The sequence below is a fragment of the Cucurbita moschata genome, unplaced genomic scaffold (assembly GCF_002738365.1).
Source record: "Cucurbita moschata cultivar Rifu unplaced genomic scaffold, Cmos_1.0 Cmo_Scf00041, whole genome shotgun sequence".
In the NCBI taxonomy this organism is placed as follows: domain Eukaryota; kingdom Viridiplantae; phylum Streptophyta; class Magnoliopsida; order Cucurbitales; family Cucurbitaceae; genus Cucurbita; species Cucurbita moschata.
In genome coordinates, this window is record NW_019268557.1 from 944,793 (window position 1) to 960,677 (window position 15,885).

Sequence of the window (15,885 nt, forward strand, 5' to 3'; positions counted from 1 at the left end):
TAGATTAGCTTAGCAGGAAAATTCATGGCCTGACCTCATCATCTTCCCCTCGTAGAAACTACAAGATCACCTCAAGGACGTCTTCGATATCCAGAATCATGGATAGAAGAATAATCCAGGTTTTTGCTTGAGTCCTTGTTTCTTTGTCTGCCTTGAACTACTGCACTTGCACATCCATTTATTTTGCTCGTGCTCGTGTGGAATAGAAATGTGTTAAATTACAAATTTAGTTCGGAAAATTTTTATAAATTTGTGAGAGACTACAAGCCTAATCTTCTTCTTCTTCTTGTACACAAATTTTCTCGCCTTCGCCTGGCACTTCAACTCCCGTAGGTACGTTCGAATAGCTCCATTTCCAAAAGGGTTGGTATCCGGCGACCCCCTGTGCTCCTCGTAGGCGGCGCGGAGGCGGGCGATCGGGGCGTCCAGGTTGCCCCAAGCATGTTTCAAGGGGAAAGGGCAGAGGGCAGAGGGCAGAGGGCAGGTGGGTCGGGTTGTCCAAAAAAGACACACCCATGTGAGTGAACCCTTGTTTTTCCGAACTGGTCCAGGTATCGAAGAAAATCAAGTACATGGTTACGGCTACAGTAGGATAACGACACTGGGCGTGTTCGGTTTTTAAGATATGGCCCGAAAGTGTTCCAATCTCGCCGCTTTTGGGACTCGTGGCGGCTCAAAGGAACGGCGGCTGCAGCTGTTGTTGCTGATCGGCGGTGGGCGACCGAGATGACGAGCCGTCCCAGCTTGGCCTGTCGCCTAACGTGACAATGATGGAAGAATTTTGCAAAATGCTTTAGCCCATTCACATATTTGGGCCGACGCTTATGGCCCAGCCCGTTTCTTGGCAGCACGATGGCATAAAGGACAGCGTTAAAACCAAGAGAAGAAGATCATATGAGACACTACCCATAGCCTCTCGACACTGCCACAACATAAGCTTGAAGGCCTGCAAGAGTAGCATTGACTCAGATGACCGAACCACATACCAAAATGTCCGTGGGCTCGCCTAAACTTAGCCTCGTGTAATTTGTGCATCCACACCCAACATTAGTAGATCATGGATCTAAATAGATACAAGCTAAAAAGTTCCGAATTAAACTTATAACATACGCATAAAGACATCTAATCTAATGCAAGTAAAAGAGAAAGCACTGGAGATAAAGGAAGCCTTTTTTTTCATCTAATGTGGCTTCCTTTTTCCTTCCCAAAAGGAGAAGTAAAAGGAAAAGGAAAAAGAAAGTGCATCTTTTTTCCATCAAAAGAAAGGAAGATATATAGAATTAAAAAGTGTTGTTGAATAAACAAACAAATAAATAAATAAATAAAGGTAGCTTTCTTATGTTTATCATATAATTTGAATTTGCAATAAGAAGGATAGTGTGTACACTTGTCCATAACTCAAATTTCAAAACTTTAATACCCACAAAAAAGTCGATCATCTCCACCATAAAATGAGGCTTTTTGGAAGACCCACATCAACAAACAAATCAAAAGCTTCAAAAGCTCTTACCTTTAAGTATCAATGCAACTTTTTCACTCCAAAATTTTTTTTTCAAAAAGTTGAGTCTTTTAAAGATGAACAAGAACAAGAAAGAAAAAACCCACACAGAATCATGCGAAACTTAAACAAGAAGAGAAGAAGGAGACCAGATGCAGTATTTATTCCTAAACTTGTGAATATAATCTTAAATTTCCATATATACAATAACCTTTCAATCTCTTTAAGTTTCTACCAAAAGCACCCTACTTTTCTTATACTTTTTTTTTTTAAAAAAAGAAATTTGAATAAAAATTTCCCACATCTTTTTCCTTTTTTCTCCTTTTTTCTCTTTCTCTTTATTGATAGAGAATCTGATGATGACATATGAAGCAAATGATGTATGTATATATATATATATATATAAAAGAGAGAAAGAAAAAGGGGGTGATACCCAGTCTTTCACTCTTTCCCACCATAATAGCTATCAATTTGACTAATTGCCGTCTGTTTTGTCTCATCGATTCTCATGTTTTACTGCTTTGTATTATGAACTTTTACTTCCACACACATATATATATACCCATTTCCCTATGTGTCCTCTCTGCACACCACTTCCCCAAAAAAGAATAAATTAGGAACAACCCTCTTCTTTTTCTCCCTCTCTCTGTTTTACATATGGCTCAGTTTCATGGTAGCGCCACGGCTGGAATTAAGCTTTTTGGCACTATCATTCCTTTGCAGACCAGAAAAGTCAAGGATCAACCGGAGAAAGGCGGCGGCGGTGGTGAAGGTGATCAAACAGAGATGAAGAGGCCTGAAAAGATTATTCCTTGTCCAAGATGTAAGAGCATGGACACCAAATTCTGTTACTTTAACAATTACAATGTTAATCAGCCCAGACATTTCTGTAAGGGTTGTCAAAGGTACTGGACTGCTGGTGGGGCGCTCCGGAATGTCCCCATCGGAGCTGGACGACGGAGAGCCAAGCCGCCGCCCAATTGCCGGACGCTTTCCGGTGAGCTGCCTGATGATTATGGGCAACTTTACGATGCTGCTTCTGGGATTATTCATCAGCTTGAATTGGACGCGGTGGAGGGGTGGCATCTTGCGGTGGCGGAACAGGATTTTACCCAAGTTTTTCCTCTCAAACGCCAGAAGATTATCGGTCAATACGGTCAAACGTCTTAACGTCTCCCTTTCTTTTTTTTTTTTTTTTTTTTTGAATGCTTCGATGATTTTATGTGGAAATTAGATATACAGATTTAGGTATTTGACATGTGATTATGTAAATATTTATCTGTGGCTGAGGGTGATGATCCGATGATTCATATTGCCGGATGGGCGGTGTGGGATTGAAACCAAGAGGATTAGTTTCAAAGTTTCAAGCTTTGTCAACTGAGCAACGCAAATTAATGATAAGTTAAACAATATTGCTATGTAACAGGACACTACAACATTTGTAATATTTTGTAATAGGGTCGTTCTTAGGCTTTCTCTTGTGACCTTCTTCCTTTTTTAAGATAAACCTGTAAGAGATTTCTATACTCTTAACAGCGATTCGTTTCCTTCTCTAATTAACATGAGATCTTATAATTCATCCCATTGGGATTAAGCATCCTTGCAAGCACTCGTTTCCTCTCTAGTGTTCTCGTTAGCACTCGTTTCTCTCTTCAATCGAGGTAGGATCTTACAATCCACCTCCTTTAGGACCAGTTTTCTCGTTGCACACCACCTAGTGTCCACTCCTTTCGGGCCTAATGTCCTCACTGGCAAGGTGTCTGATTTTGAAACTTTCCCCGAGTTATATATATACATATATATATGTATAGCGTGGGATGCACGGGGAGGAAATTTTGTGCTCCTTTTTACATACACGTAAAGAATGAGGATTTGGTCCCTCATCATTTGGGGTGGGTCAGAAAATGATAGCTCAGTCCAAACGAGAAGAGGTGAAACAAAAGGAGAAGCCCAGCCTCATGGAAAGAGAAGCCCATGGAGGTGAGCGGGTTGGATTGACGAACAGGGCTTGTGATGCCATTGCTGCCGTGGAGGAGAGCTTGTGTTCTGTAGGAGGGATTTGATTGCTTGTGTTCTTTGGCGAATCAAAAAAGCTTCAACCAACTTCATAGCCATATTTGAAACCAATATAGCTAAACTTTCCTTAATTGCTACGAACACCAGGCAAAGATTGGGCTGTAATTTCTGAAGCCCATGTGTTACACATAGTGGGTGGATTTTGGTTTCCCTTTTTTCTTTTTATCATCTTTGAGTATTCAAAAAAGTGAGACAAGAACACAATCATGAGTCAAAACAAAAACCCATTTCAAAGAAAGTTCATCCAATTCCAAAGTCCATAACTTTTCCGGGGTTGGGTCAATTTCGGCCCTCCTTCTCCTGCCTTCCCTTTCCCTGTATTATGCTCTGTTTCCCATTTTCAAACTTTCCATGCTTCCCTTCTTTCTTACAACGTCGTGCAATTAGCCTAATAATGGTTTTGAATTTGAATTTGAATTTGAATGGCGAAGTCAAAGTGGCTAAGCTTAGAGAGAAGAAGTTTTTCTTGTGATGATGGGTTTTCGTGGAAAATTAGGATTCTTACGACTTCCCCATCCCAAGTCTGAAGCCTTTTTACGACTCTCTGTTTCTTTTCTTTTGTTTTAACAGTCTTTACACAGAGACAGAGAGAAACAGAGGAAGTAAAACATTTATATCATCACAAGAAAAAATTGCAGCCCTTTTAATAGCTTCGTTGTGGCTGTGGCACACCTCATAAAACCACCATATTCCACTTTTCGCCCCTCCTATTTCAAAACCATCACTTACTTAAGGATAAACTTTCCCACTATAATCATTAATTATTTCATCAAAACCAAACCATCTAATCCATAATTTTATATCCTTAGAAAGTACTCTATAACTATACTATCGGGTTTGGGTTTGTTAGGGAGAAGTTTATACAACGAAGATAACAAAACATTCCTTATAAATCTAAAAGAAAAATTCGTATAAAAGAACAATAGCAGCTGACGGTGGGGTTTGAATAATTTAAATAATTTTGATTATTTGAGTCGGGGAAGAAAAATTGAAATTAAAGAAGGCAGTGGAAATCTGATGTGGGGATAGGCATTGCAAATTGGAAGAAGAAGTGTGCATTTCTCTCTCTCACTCCCCATATATAAATATGTATTGGAAGTCCACCCACATTTTATACCAAACATTTTAGAGTGGTCAAAATTGGTGATTAAAAAAGAAATCCAACAAAATCTTCCCACTCAAATTACATATTAGTGTGCCCTAATATCTATATAATCCAAGATTTTTAACTTTTTGGTAAGATTGTATCATAAAAACACAATAATCTCAACAGAAAAAAGAAGAAGAAAAAAAAACCCAGAATTTTGGTTATTTAAAGTTGTAGCAATGAGTTGACTTAGTTTCAGACAGAACAAAAGAGACGTCAAATGCATTTAATGAGCAAATAAGGAATCTGGAAGTTAAATAACACAATCTCTGTCTTCGTAGACCTCTGGGGATGAACTTTGTTCCCTTTTTTTGGTGTTCCTTTGCCGACAAAATCTTTTAACAAAAACAAATTAAATCTACACTTAATCACAATGAGTATTATTAACAGATCTGGATGCCTCCATTATTACGCTAATTCTTCCAGGAAGCAATTTTTATTGAATCACGTCTGATGCATAGCCCACACAATAATTAAGTATGTGTTTAAATAAGATTATTGTCTAAAATGGGAGGGTACATGATTCATGAACCAAGATAGGAAATCAATGAAACAAATTAGTGTAAGGTTTTGAATGATTATATAATTAGGTGATCTAATTAATAATAATAATAAACAGAGCATGTGTTGTTTTAAGACTTAAGGCCGGTGTCCTTCGTACGTTATTTCTTTTTTATTTAATTTAATTTAATTTAATCGAATCGTTTGTGTTTTAAAATTTAAATACTTGATCGTTGAGGAGGCATGGGATGATATTGCCATTGGGTTTGGGGGTGCCTGTGTCTTCATCTCTCTCTCTCTCTCTCTCTCTCATAATTCATTAAACCCCCATTCCTATCTCTCACCATGAATCCAAGTTCTTCTTCTTCTTCTTCTTCTTCTTCTTCTTCTTCTGCTCAAACACCCATTTGGGTATATTCATACGTGAAGCTCCGATTCTTCAATCGAATCCGGAGGTTCCTTCGTTCCAAAACGCCCAAAAAGCCGTACGTCTCTCCCACGGAATCCATCGCTATTTCACCCAATATTACACCAACTAGTAATGAAGCCATACACGTTGCAGAACCTGATTGCGACTGTACCGGTGGAATTGGTGGTGGCGCAGATGAATTCGCGGCGGCGTTGAGGAGGACAGTGAAGAAGCTTCACTTTGGGAGCTGGGAAGAGAAGGAGATGGCAGCCAAGGTGATTGTGAATATGGCTAAAGAGGACGTGAAGGTGAAAACGTTAATGGTGGAGCTCCGGGTTGTACCGGCCTTGGTTTCGATGGTGACGTCCGACGCCGTGGGGCGACCGGAAGTGGCTGTGGAAGCGTTGCTTGAGCTTGCCAAAGGAAGCTTCGAGTAAGTTATACTTTAAAATCATTCAAAATTTTGTGTTCTCTGTTTTACGTGCATCGATCCATGTCTTTGTTCTCTTAGTTAAAAAAGAAAAACACTTCCCCTAATGGTAAATAGAAGTCATTTGATGGGAAATTTCTTCTCATTTGAGAGTTTCCATCAATGATCATCTCAATTTTTAAAGGGTCAGCTTAGCTTCACCTTCAGATGGTATCAAAATAAAAGAGAGAGTGGAACAGTTAAGGCAGACAGCACCCAAATTCAAATTAAAAATAGAAACTTTACAGAAAGATGTGCAGTAGTTTGGATGTCCTCGATAACCCAAAATTTGAAAAAGGGTATACATAAATAACCAAAAGCTGTAAGGTATTAATTAAGAGAGAGAAAGAGGAAAAATATTAAGCATATTGGGTCAACTCTATATTCTGGCAAGATAGGCATGTGGTTAGTGCAGTTAAGTTTTGGATCTGTCCTAATTGAAATTATAAATCAAATGTTTAGTTGAGCATCATACTAATAAAAAAGATGTCTACTTTAAGGTTAAGGTTATGCCTACTGGGTTTGTGGTTTGGTTTGTCATCTGCCTCTAAAGTTTTGAACCGTTCTGGCCAAAACCAGCATTTACCATGTGGCTCGACTCTGACTTGGACTTACTTTTCTCTGTACCATTCTTTAGGAACAAGGCCCTCATGGTGGAAGCAGGAATCTTACACAAACTTCCAAGTAACATCCAAGCCATGGATGAATCAGCAAAACATGATTTTGCAAAATTGCTGCTGTCACTGTCATCTCTGATCAATTCCCATTTCACAATTGCCTTACAGGCGAATGAAAGTGTTATCCCATTCCTTTTGGGGATTCTAGAATTAACCTCAAATTTCGAGACCCAAAGATGCTGCCTTGAAACTCTGTATAATATCTCCATAGTGCTAGAGAATGTAGGGCCTCTGGTCTCAAATGGTGTGGTGCAAACCCTCTTGAGAATGTCCTCATCCAAAGGCCATTCGGATAGAGCCCTCGCAGCATTGGGGAACTTGGTGGTGACTTCACAGGGAAAAAGGGCAATGGAGAGCAGCCCAATGGTCCCGGATAGTCTGATAGAGATTATGACATGGGAGGACAAACCAAAATCTATTGAGTTATCCGCTTATATCTTAATGATATTGGCACATCAGAGCTCAGAACAGAGAGAGAAGATGGCGAAATCTGGGATTGTTGCAGTGCTTCTTGAAGTGGGATTACTAGGTAGTCCACTGGCTCAAAAGAGGGCCCTAAAGCTATTACAATGGTTTAAGAATGAGAAGCAAGCAAAAATGTATCCACATTCTGGGCCACAGACAGGAAGAATAGTGATCGGGTCGCCTGTAAATCAAAGAGAAGTTCAGGAAGGGAGAAAAATGATGAAGAATTTGGTGAAACAGAGCTTGTATAAGAATCTGGAGTTGATTACTGGGCGAGCCAGTGCGGGAGATTCAGCAAAGCTGAAGAACTTGGTGATTAGCACCAGTTCCAAGAGTTTACCTTTCTGATCTTAATTTCTGTGCTCCATATTTTTTTCCAACGGATGCACGAAAATATTCTTCAGCAACGACCCTAAGATAGCAGAAGATGATCAGACTTAGAAGAAAGCAAGAAGAGAATTTGCAGCAAGGGTCCTTATTTTTGTTGTACAGCTTTGATCATGTTGAAAAATAAAAGAAGAAGACCCCTAAGAATTTTTTTGTTCAATTATTCTTTGTAAGAAAAGAAAACCTAAGAAGACCTTCTTCTTGTAATCAAATTTGATCTTTTTAGAACGTAGGTAATCTTTAGGGTGTTTTTAAAAATTTACCTTAAAGAAAAACTAAGCTAAAGAAAGTATTACAAATTATAAGTTAGACGAGAGTAATTTGAGGCCAAGTCAAATTTTTGTTCTGCAGATGGTTTGCCTTGCTAGAGAATTACTAATCCTATGAACTGTGTAAACTTTTTAGTTTGCCAAATTATGAAAATATGTTATAATCACTCAAGGTTCAATATCTTGTTCAATCGAATAATTTAAATACAAATGTTACACAAATCTGAACTCAGCTTAGTAAATGAGACATTGTTTATCTCTTTCAAGGATATTTGTTGAACTCTCTCTATACATAATACAAATTCAAATATTCCTAATTTCAAAATTTATAAACCAAAACTTATTAAAAACCAAACATGCCTAATTAAAGAGTGTACTGTACGTTATGATATTATCACTATGGTCCTAGCACAGAAACATTTTGTATTTGCCGTTATTAATTGCCAATCATCCCTTCAAAAAATTTCAATGTTTAGAGAAGATAAATTGATTGACGAACAAACAAGAAGAGAAAATATTGAAAAGTACAAGTAATTAAAGAGTGTACTGTAAATATTTCAGGGGCCCCTCTCTTCTCAGAACTCTTTTTGGACACCGTCCCTTCCTTCTCCTTTTTGGACACTGCCAAAGCTCTCTCTCCCACCATTTTCTCTCTCATCCTTATAAGAATATGAAATTAAAATTTATGAATCGGGAACTCTATCATCTTCAGGCTTTTACTTCTAACTTCACTTTTGCAATTCAACTTCTTTGCACTCAGGTTCATGGGTTTCTCCTTCTTCCTCTATTTGCTTTCGTTTGAATTTGCATATTGGTAGACAATGAAGTCGAAAAGGGTTTTTTTTTTCTCTATTTGAATTTTAGCTATCATTTTTGCGTGGCGGATCATCTTGGTTTTGGAACGGTTTTATTCTTTTGAGTGTTGTCCTACCGCCATTTGTTGTTTTTCTAGAGAATGGGGAGACAGAGTTGGTATTCCAGAATCCAGAAGATTGCTTTGGATTTTATTTTGTTGTCTGCTGTAGTTTTCTGTTCCGCCCCGTAGTTTAAACCTTTTAATCACTTCCAAGTTTCATTTCGAATTTTGGCCTTCAGTTTTCTTTTCTTCATCTGAACATGGGGCAAAACTCTAATGGCTTGGACTGGCTTATGAATGTCTTCAAGAAAATGGAGGACAGATGCTTGGAGATGTGTGATGTCTTGGAGAAGGTAAAACTATTAATGTCTTGTTCATACAGTTTCACTATTCCCCAAATTTTTGGCTAGTACTCGCGCTCTTAAAAATTGTTAAACTCAACCTCACATTCTTAAGCAGGAAGTCTTGAAATATGTAGAAGGCCAGCTAAATTCGGTTGATATTAATGAAGATCACTTCCAACAGCCACGTTTGGATGTTGGAGAAGATCAGTCTCCTGAGAAGGCGTATTGTGCAAATCAAAATGCATCTTCCTCGGTCGCTTTTGGGAATGTTCCAGGTGATTCTGATTGAAATTTGTGAAGTGGGTTTTGCTCTTGGTTTTCTGCATCGACAGTTTGGTTAAAGCTTTTTCCTTATTTTGGCTCTTTTTTGTGGTTCACAGAACCCTATCCCACTAATAGCATTATTCTTATTTAAAAGGATATTACATTGCAAATAAAGAAAAAAGAATCCAAATCCTTAAAAGGATGGGAGATGTGGATGTTTGATAGTTTAATTTGGGCTCAAGTAGCAACAACCACACCGTCTAATTCTTTTGCAATTAGAATGTGACATTTTCAGTGAAAAGATGCAATTATTGTGGAGAGTTTTCTCTCCTGGAACGGACAGATGTAGACAATCATGTAGGTTCTAATTCAAAAAACATATGCAATCATATTATCTACATTCTTAAGTAGTGAAAAATTTACATACCAGATTAGACAATCTTTGGATTTCTCGAAAAAATCAGGATTTCAGATGCTTCTATGATAATATTTAATTCTTGGTTGTCGTTTCCTGTAAAGAAAAGCAGATACAGGCACAGATGTAAAAACCTGCAAATGGACCTCCATCAGCTTTGGAAAAGGAAAAAGAGCAATAATATGTACTTTTGTTGTTACATCATTCATGTAATTGAATCTTACTATTACAGGGGAGCATCTTGTCAAGACAGAAGATGGAAAAACAATTCAAGCATCTAAAAAACAGAATCATCTCATTATTGAACCAAACCATTTCTCAGCTAACCAAAAAGTATGTGGAGATCACGAGGTATTATCATTACCATCTAAGTATGCATGCAAATGACAAAAATTTCTGAAATTTCCTGGTGCTTGGAATTAACGCACGGTATTCCAGAATGAAACTGTTTCTGCCAAATTAGAAATCAAACTATTTGTCTATAGACCTTAAAGAACGCTTAAATTTATGCTCTCTACTAGCGCATGGAACCAACTTATTTTTCTTGGCCTCTTTGACATTCTTTCAGATTGAAAACAAGAATGCTAAAGCAAATATATCATGGCCATCAAGGAAGCAGAGCCAAAAACCAAATGCAATTACCGATGAAATACTTAAGTGTTCTCCATCCACCAGACAAAATGATGAATTCCCCGACTGGGAGATTGTTTAGATCTATGGAATAAATGGCATCAGTAAGCTAATTTTAGTATTGCTTTCCTTCTACAAGCAGAGGAAGTGAACACAAGGCAACTAAATTCATGTGATGCTCCCAATAATAATCCCACAAGGATTTTTCCTGTAATGCTATGCTAGTCATTTTGTAGCTTTCAGTGTTTTTCAATTTTCTCTGCATACTAGTAATCTCAAGATTGAAGAGGATTTAGTTTTCTTCTATTATCAAAAAGAAAATAATTAAATTCTATAACCCAGCATGAAAAGGAACTTCTAACTTCTAGGTCATTTCTATCCGAGCCACACAACTGGCCTTCCATGTACCTAATGAATACCACTGCAACCATCCTTTTCTTTCCCTACAATGTCTTCGGCCTTGTCAGACAGCACAATGGTTAACATTCTCAACGTCAAAATGTCAATAACAATAATGTTTTAACACGTAAAACTGCAGAGTAGCTCAAGCAAAAACTATATTTGAGAGAAACTGATATAATTCAGATTTCACACCAAGAAAATGAATGACAAGAAGGCCTAATATTAGATTAGCAACAAACCTCAGGTTTCAGAAGATATACATATTTCAGTTCAGGGAAATTTTCAAATGAACAATGCGAAAGCATCAATCACATAAGCTAGTCCGGTCCAGTCATTTCAATTTAACATTGATAATTAACAGCCTTTCAAATGAACCAATGACAGAGCATCATATAATATAATGAGCTATCTTGACCAGTCATTCGAAGAGTGAATTATACAACATTGCCTAATTTACCTAGAAATGGTTTAAGCGAGAAATACTTAAGCACCCTTTCCACTGCTTGGGTTGGATTTCGTGCAGAGGACCTTCCTATCCTTGGCACGTCTGCACTTTAGGACAGCTCTACCATTGGTGGTTCGCATTCGTCTGCGAAAACCATGAGTCCAAGCTAAGGATTTACGTGATCTGTTTTGTTTCGTCTGACATATTGCAGCCTTGCCAGCCCTCACCACTAAGCTCCGACGCTTCCCTTGCCGACCCCAATCTTAGAGCTCCAATCCAAACACAAAGATGAGCCTGCAAATGTGTGCATTCCCATAAAATAAATATTACAAAATCTTGATGGATAGAACTAAGTATCGTAAGAGAAGCTCCGCAATGTTGCAGTAGAGGGTGCATGTTCTTTTATATTCCCCTCAACATGTGAAACGCAATGGATTATTAGTAATATAAAAAATGGAGATATGCAGCCACCAGCAACTTTTTCACTAACAATTCGATTACTGGAAATCACGGAAAGAAAAATAAGAGAGTAGTCATAACAAATCAAATGTAAGCAGAAATCGACCACCGACAAATTATGCCATTACCAACCGAGAAATTATTAAATCAAACGAGCTTGAATGTATAGAATTCGAAATGCAAGGGCCTAGAAAATGATAAACGCACACGACAGCAAATAAATACTTCAGTGAACTGCTGTAGACTCCATCACATTGGCAAATGAGCAAGCAATAATGGGAAATCATAAAGTTACTCGAATGATACAGAAATTTGAGAGTATAAAGTCCTCACCTGGAAAAGATGAAGAGCACGAAAGGGAGGAAGATGTAAGAAATGAAGAATGGAGCAGTCCAGAACGGGCGGCAGTGTAGTTGGCGGTATTAAGAGATACGGAGCAGCAACCCGTAGAAGCGGCGGAGAATACAAGAGAAGCTGAGGGAACGCGTATGGGCATGCCTCCGTTGGATACTCATGGGGACGCTAACACTGATATGGCTGCCATTGTTAGACTGTTAGTTCCCTCCTTTCAGCTAATCTTGGAAGATGGAGCCTTATCCAGATATGGTTGAACTTAATCGGGCCGGGTTGCTAGATCCAGGAATCCCTTTATAAGGGCCAGCGTCCGAACAAGCCCAATTCAAGATATGGACTCTTGGAAGCCCATCATTCATTTGCCTCTTTCTAATTTTGATCTCACACTGATGGATATTTAGCTCTAGCTCTGATACTATTTATAACAATCCAAGTCTACCATTAACAGATATCGTCTGCTTTAGCTCGTTGCGTATCGTCGTCAGCCTCACTGTTTGCCTACTAGAGAGAGATTACTACACATTTATAAGAAATGTTTTGTTCCATTATTCAACCGATGTGGGATTTCTACCTCTTTCGCGTGTGTGAAATAGAAGTAGCAACATTTGTTCAGGTAACCACAAAATATTCAACAATTATTCATGTAACCACAAATATTCAACAACTATTCACGTAACCACAAATGTGACGAAGACTTTATGAAGTAGAGATAAAAAGTTGAACCCCTTTTCTAAATTCAACTATAATAATTTAATAGAACAATAATACAAAAATCATCATTAATGTAGAAACTGATTCACAAACTTTAAAATAAATAATATAAAAAGAAAAGCAAAATCATTTATGAAATGAAAGCTTGTCAATTGCTTGTGACCTGACCAGTTGTGTGTGTTTTTTTTGTGGAAGGTTGATTTGGTTTCAGCGTGCTGGTTAGTACATCAAGGGCCAGCAATCTGTTGTACTTCCCTTAATCAATCCAGCCAACATAATTGAATTCCCAGCTCATGGCATAAAATTTTTAAGGATTAAAATAATAATCAGGGAAGGTCGTCTCCGCTGGTTCTCTCGTTTGTCTCTATATACACCCACTTGCTTCTGTCTATTTGTATTCCCCAAAGCTCTCCCTTCTTTTCAGTCAGAGCCCAAAATCTGGGATGGGTCTTCCATTCATCGCTCTGGCCCTCCTACTTTTACAACTTCTGATTCTCTTTTCACTACAAACTGCAAGAGCTGAGGATCTCTACAACATAAGCAATGTGGGAAGTAGGAAGCAGGAGAGGGCGTGCAATTTGTTTCAAGGAAGATGGGTTTTTGATCCTTCTTTACCTCTTTATGAATCTTCAAGCTGTCCCTTCATAGACCCTGAGTTTAACTGCCAAAAGTATGGCAGACCAGATCTATCCTACCTCAACTACATTTGGAAACCAGACTTGTGTGATCTTCCAAGGTACTACTTTTCTCATTCCTTTTTCTTCCATTTTAGACATCCATGCTTTCCTTCTTCACTATGCGCCATTGTTATGCAAATCTCAAGCTTTCTTCTCTGAGAAAGTGTGTTCATTTCTTTGAAGGTTTGACGGGTTGGAGCTTCTGAGGCGGTGGAGAGGGAAGAAGATAATGTTTGTAGGCGACTCACTGAGTCTCAACATGTGGCAGTCCTTAACATGTATGATTCTAGCGTCGGCGCCAAAAGCCAAAACCTCCATAGTCAGGCGGGACTCACTCTCTACTGTGATCTTCCAGGCGAGTTCTTTCCCCATTTTCTTTTTCTCAAATTTCCTGATTCAAAATCTCCCGCTTCACAGTCTACTAATTGTCTGCTGCCTTTGTTCACTTTTTCAAAAGCTGTTTTTTGGGTTATGCTGTGCTTGGTATCCTGAAAAAGAACAAAACAGATAATATAAGAAAACCATACGCCTAATAATAAACTAATAAACGCCAATAATAACTTTCTATGTTCTATAATTAATAATATACAAAACCAATGAAGAAGAGGAATGATATGGTGTGTGCAGGACTATGGAGTAAGCGTGCTTCTTCACAGAACGCCCTACCTTGTTGACGTAGTCAAAGAGAGGGTTGGAAGAGTACTAAAGCTTGATTCCATTGAAGGAGGCAGTGTGTGGAAGGGAATGGATGTGCTCATATTCAACTCCTGGCATTGGTGGACGCACACTGGGAGATCCCAGCCGTATGATCAATCTCTTTTTTCATGATCATGCTGATATGGTAAAAATCTGACGGTTGTGAGTGTTGTGGATCAGGTGGGATTATGTGCAAGTAGGAACTACAGTAAAGAAAGATATGAACCGTCTAGAGGCATTCTATCAAGGGTTGACCACCTGGGCAAGATGGGTGGAAATGAACGTTGATCCCAGTAAAACAAGAGTCATTTTCCAGGGAATCTCCCCCACTCATTATGAGTAAGTAACAATCAGCGGCTGTGATTCCTTCTTCTATCAAATTAAATTCTTAATGCTTTCCAGCATTTTGGCAAGCTCAGAACATGTACAGACATTTCTGTCGATGGAGAAGGCATCATTGCCACGTATCCGTGTCGGATAGTGTGTGTGACATTAATAATTGTGATGTCCCACGTTGGTTGGGGAGGAGAACAAAAACACCCTTTATAAGGGTGTGGAAACCTTCTCCTAGGAGACGCGTTTCAAAGCCTTGAAGGGAAGCCGAAAAGGGAAAGCCCAAAGAGGACAATATCTGCTAGCGGTGGTCTAGGCTGTTACAAATGGTATCAGAACCAGACACTGGACGATATGCCAGCTTTCTCGCCCTTCCCCGAAGGGGGTAGACATGAGGCGATATGCTAACAAGGATGCTGGCCCCAAAGGGGGTGGATTTGGTGGGGGTCCCACATCAATTAGAGAAAGTAACAAGTATCAGCGAGGACGCTGGGCCTCGAAGAGGGGTGTGGATTGTGATGTCCCACATTGGTTGGGGAGGAGAACAAAAATACCCTTTATAAGGGTGTGGAAGCCTTCACCTAGGAGAAAGGGTGTGAAAGCCTTCCCCTAAGAGACGCGTTTTAAAGCCTTGAGGGGAAAGTCCAAAGAAACAATATCAGCTTGCGGTGGTCTGGGCCGTTACAATAATCGATAAAACCTTATCATGAAATTCAGAGTATATATATTTGCTATTGTGATTGTCTTATAGGTAGTAGGTAGCAATAAATTTCGTCAAACTGGGTAGAGCAGTTCAAGGACAAAAAACTTATTTTAATCGACTTTTCATCTGCCGACGAAGAACAAGTTGTGTAGCCATTTAATGCAATACTATTGGGCAGTAATTTTCAGACCAGAAAACTAGATTTAGAGCTCAGAGTTTAAGAATATTACTTTGTTTCTACGTTACCAGGGGAAAGGATTGGAACCAACCAAGGAGGAGTTGCAATGGAGAAAGCGTACCTCTCTCGGGGTCACTGTATCCAGCAGGGACGCCACCCGCCGCAGAAATTGTGAAGAGAGTGCTGAGTAGAATGAGAACCCCAGTTTACTTGCTAGACATCACAACGTTGTCGCAACTGCGGAAAGATTCACATCCCTCTATTTACAGCGGCGAGCACGCAGGAACAGATTGCAGCCACTGGTGCCTTCCCGGTTTGCCCGACACTTGGAACCAGCTTCTCTATGCAGCTTTCACCATGTGAAGGTCGATCAAGTTCTTTTCGTCTCTACAATTCCTCAAAGGGAGTGTTAGCAGATAAAACTTCCTTCATTTCATTAACCACCTTAACGGCAATTCAAAGCAAGAAATGTAATGGCAACAAAGCAATTGTATAAAGTCATTGATGATTCTAGTTGTTG

At 39.0% G+C, this 15,885-nt stretch overlaps 4 protein-coding genes and 1 pseudogene across 6 annotated transcripts; 4 read left to right on the forward strand and 1 right to left on the reverse strand.

The window, feature by feature from the left end:
• Positions 1–1,960: 1,960 nt before the first annotated feature.
• LOC111433075 (dof zinc finger protein DOF1.5-like) lies at positions 1,961–2,921 on the forward strand. Its single transcript, XM_023069997.1, has one exon. The coding sequence runs from the start codon at positions 2,156–2,158 to the stop codon at positions 2,666–2,668; it is 513 nt and encodes a 170-aa protein (XP_022925765.1). The 5' UTR covers positions 1,961–2,155; the 3' UTR covers positions 2,669–2,921.
• A 2,542-nt stretch (positions 2,922–5,463) lies between these two features.
• Positions 5,464–7,914, forward strand: LOC111433070 (U-box domain-containing protein 7-like). Its single transcript, XM_023069988.1, has 2 exons — positions 5,464–6,064; positions 6,738–7,914. The coding sequence occupies exons 1-2, from the start codon at positions 5,568–5,570 to the stop codon at positions 7,588–7,590; spliced, it is 1,350 nt and encodes a 449-aa protein (XP_022925756.1). The 5' UTR covers positions 5,464–5,567; the 3' UTR covers positions 7,591–7,914.
• Positions 7,915–8,273: 359 nt separating this feature from the next.
• On the forward strand, positions 8,274–10,744 carry LOC111433073. Of its 3 annotated transcripts, none has more exons than XM_023069995.1 (5): positions 8,274–8,658; positions 9,063–9,107; positions 9,214–9,373; positions 10,010–10,128; positions 10,346–10,744. In XM_023069995.1, exons 1-5 carry the CDS (start codon positions 8,569–8,571, stop codon positions 10,487–10,489), a joined length of 558 nt encoding a protein of 185 aa, XP_022925763.1. In that variant the 5' UTR covers positions 8,274–8,568; the 3' UTR covers positions 10,490–10,744. The 3 variants fall into 3 exon arrangements, with proteins under 3 accessions (XP_022925763.1, XP_022925762.1, XP_022925761.1); XM_023069994.1 differs by having other exon boundaries at positions 8,281–8,658; positions 8,994–9,107; positions 10,010–10,110; XM_023069993.1 differs by having other exon boundaries at positions 8,288–8,658; positions 8,994–9,107.
• LOC111433076 lies at positions 9,651–12,257 on the reverse strand (annotated as a pseudogene).
• A 942-nt stretch (positions 12,258–13,199) lies between these two features.
• LOC111433071 (protein trichome birefringence-like 38) lies at positions 13,200–15,875 on the forward strand. Its single transcript, XM_023069989.1, has 5 exons — positions 13,200–13,514; positions 13,639–13,810; positions 14,083–14,258; positions 14,332–14,490; positions 15,437–15,875. The coding sequence occupies exons 1-5, from the start codon at positions 13,222–13,224 to the stop codon at positions 15,726–15,728; spliced, it is 1,092 nt and encodes a 363-aa protein (XP_022925757.1). The 5' UTR covers positions 13,200–13,221; the 3' UTR covers positions 15,729–15,875.
• Positions 15,876–15,885: the final 10 nt, after the last annotated feature.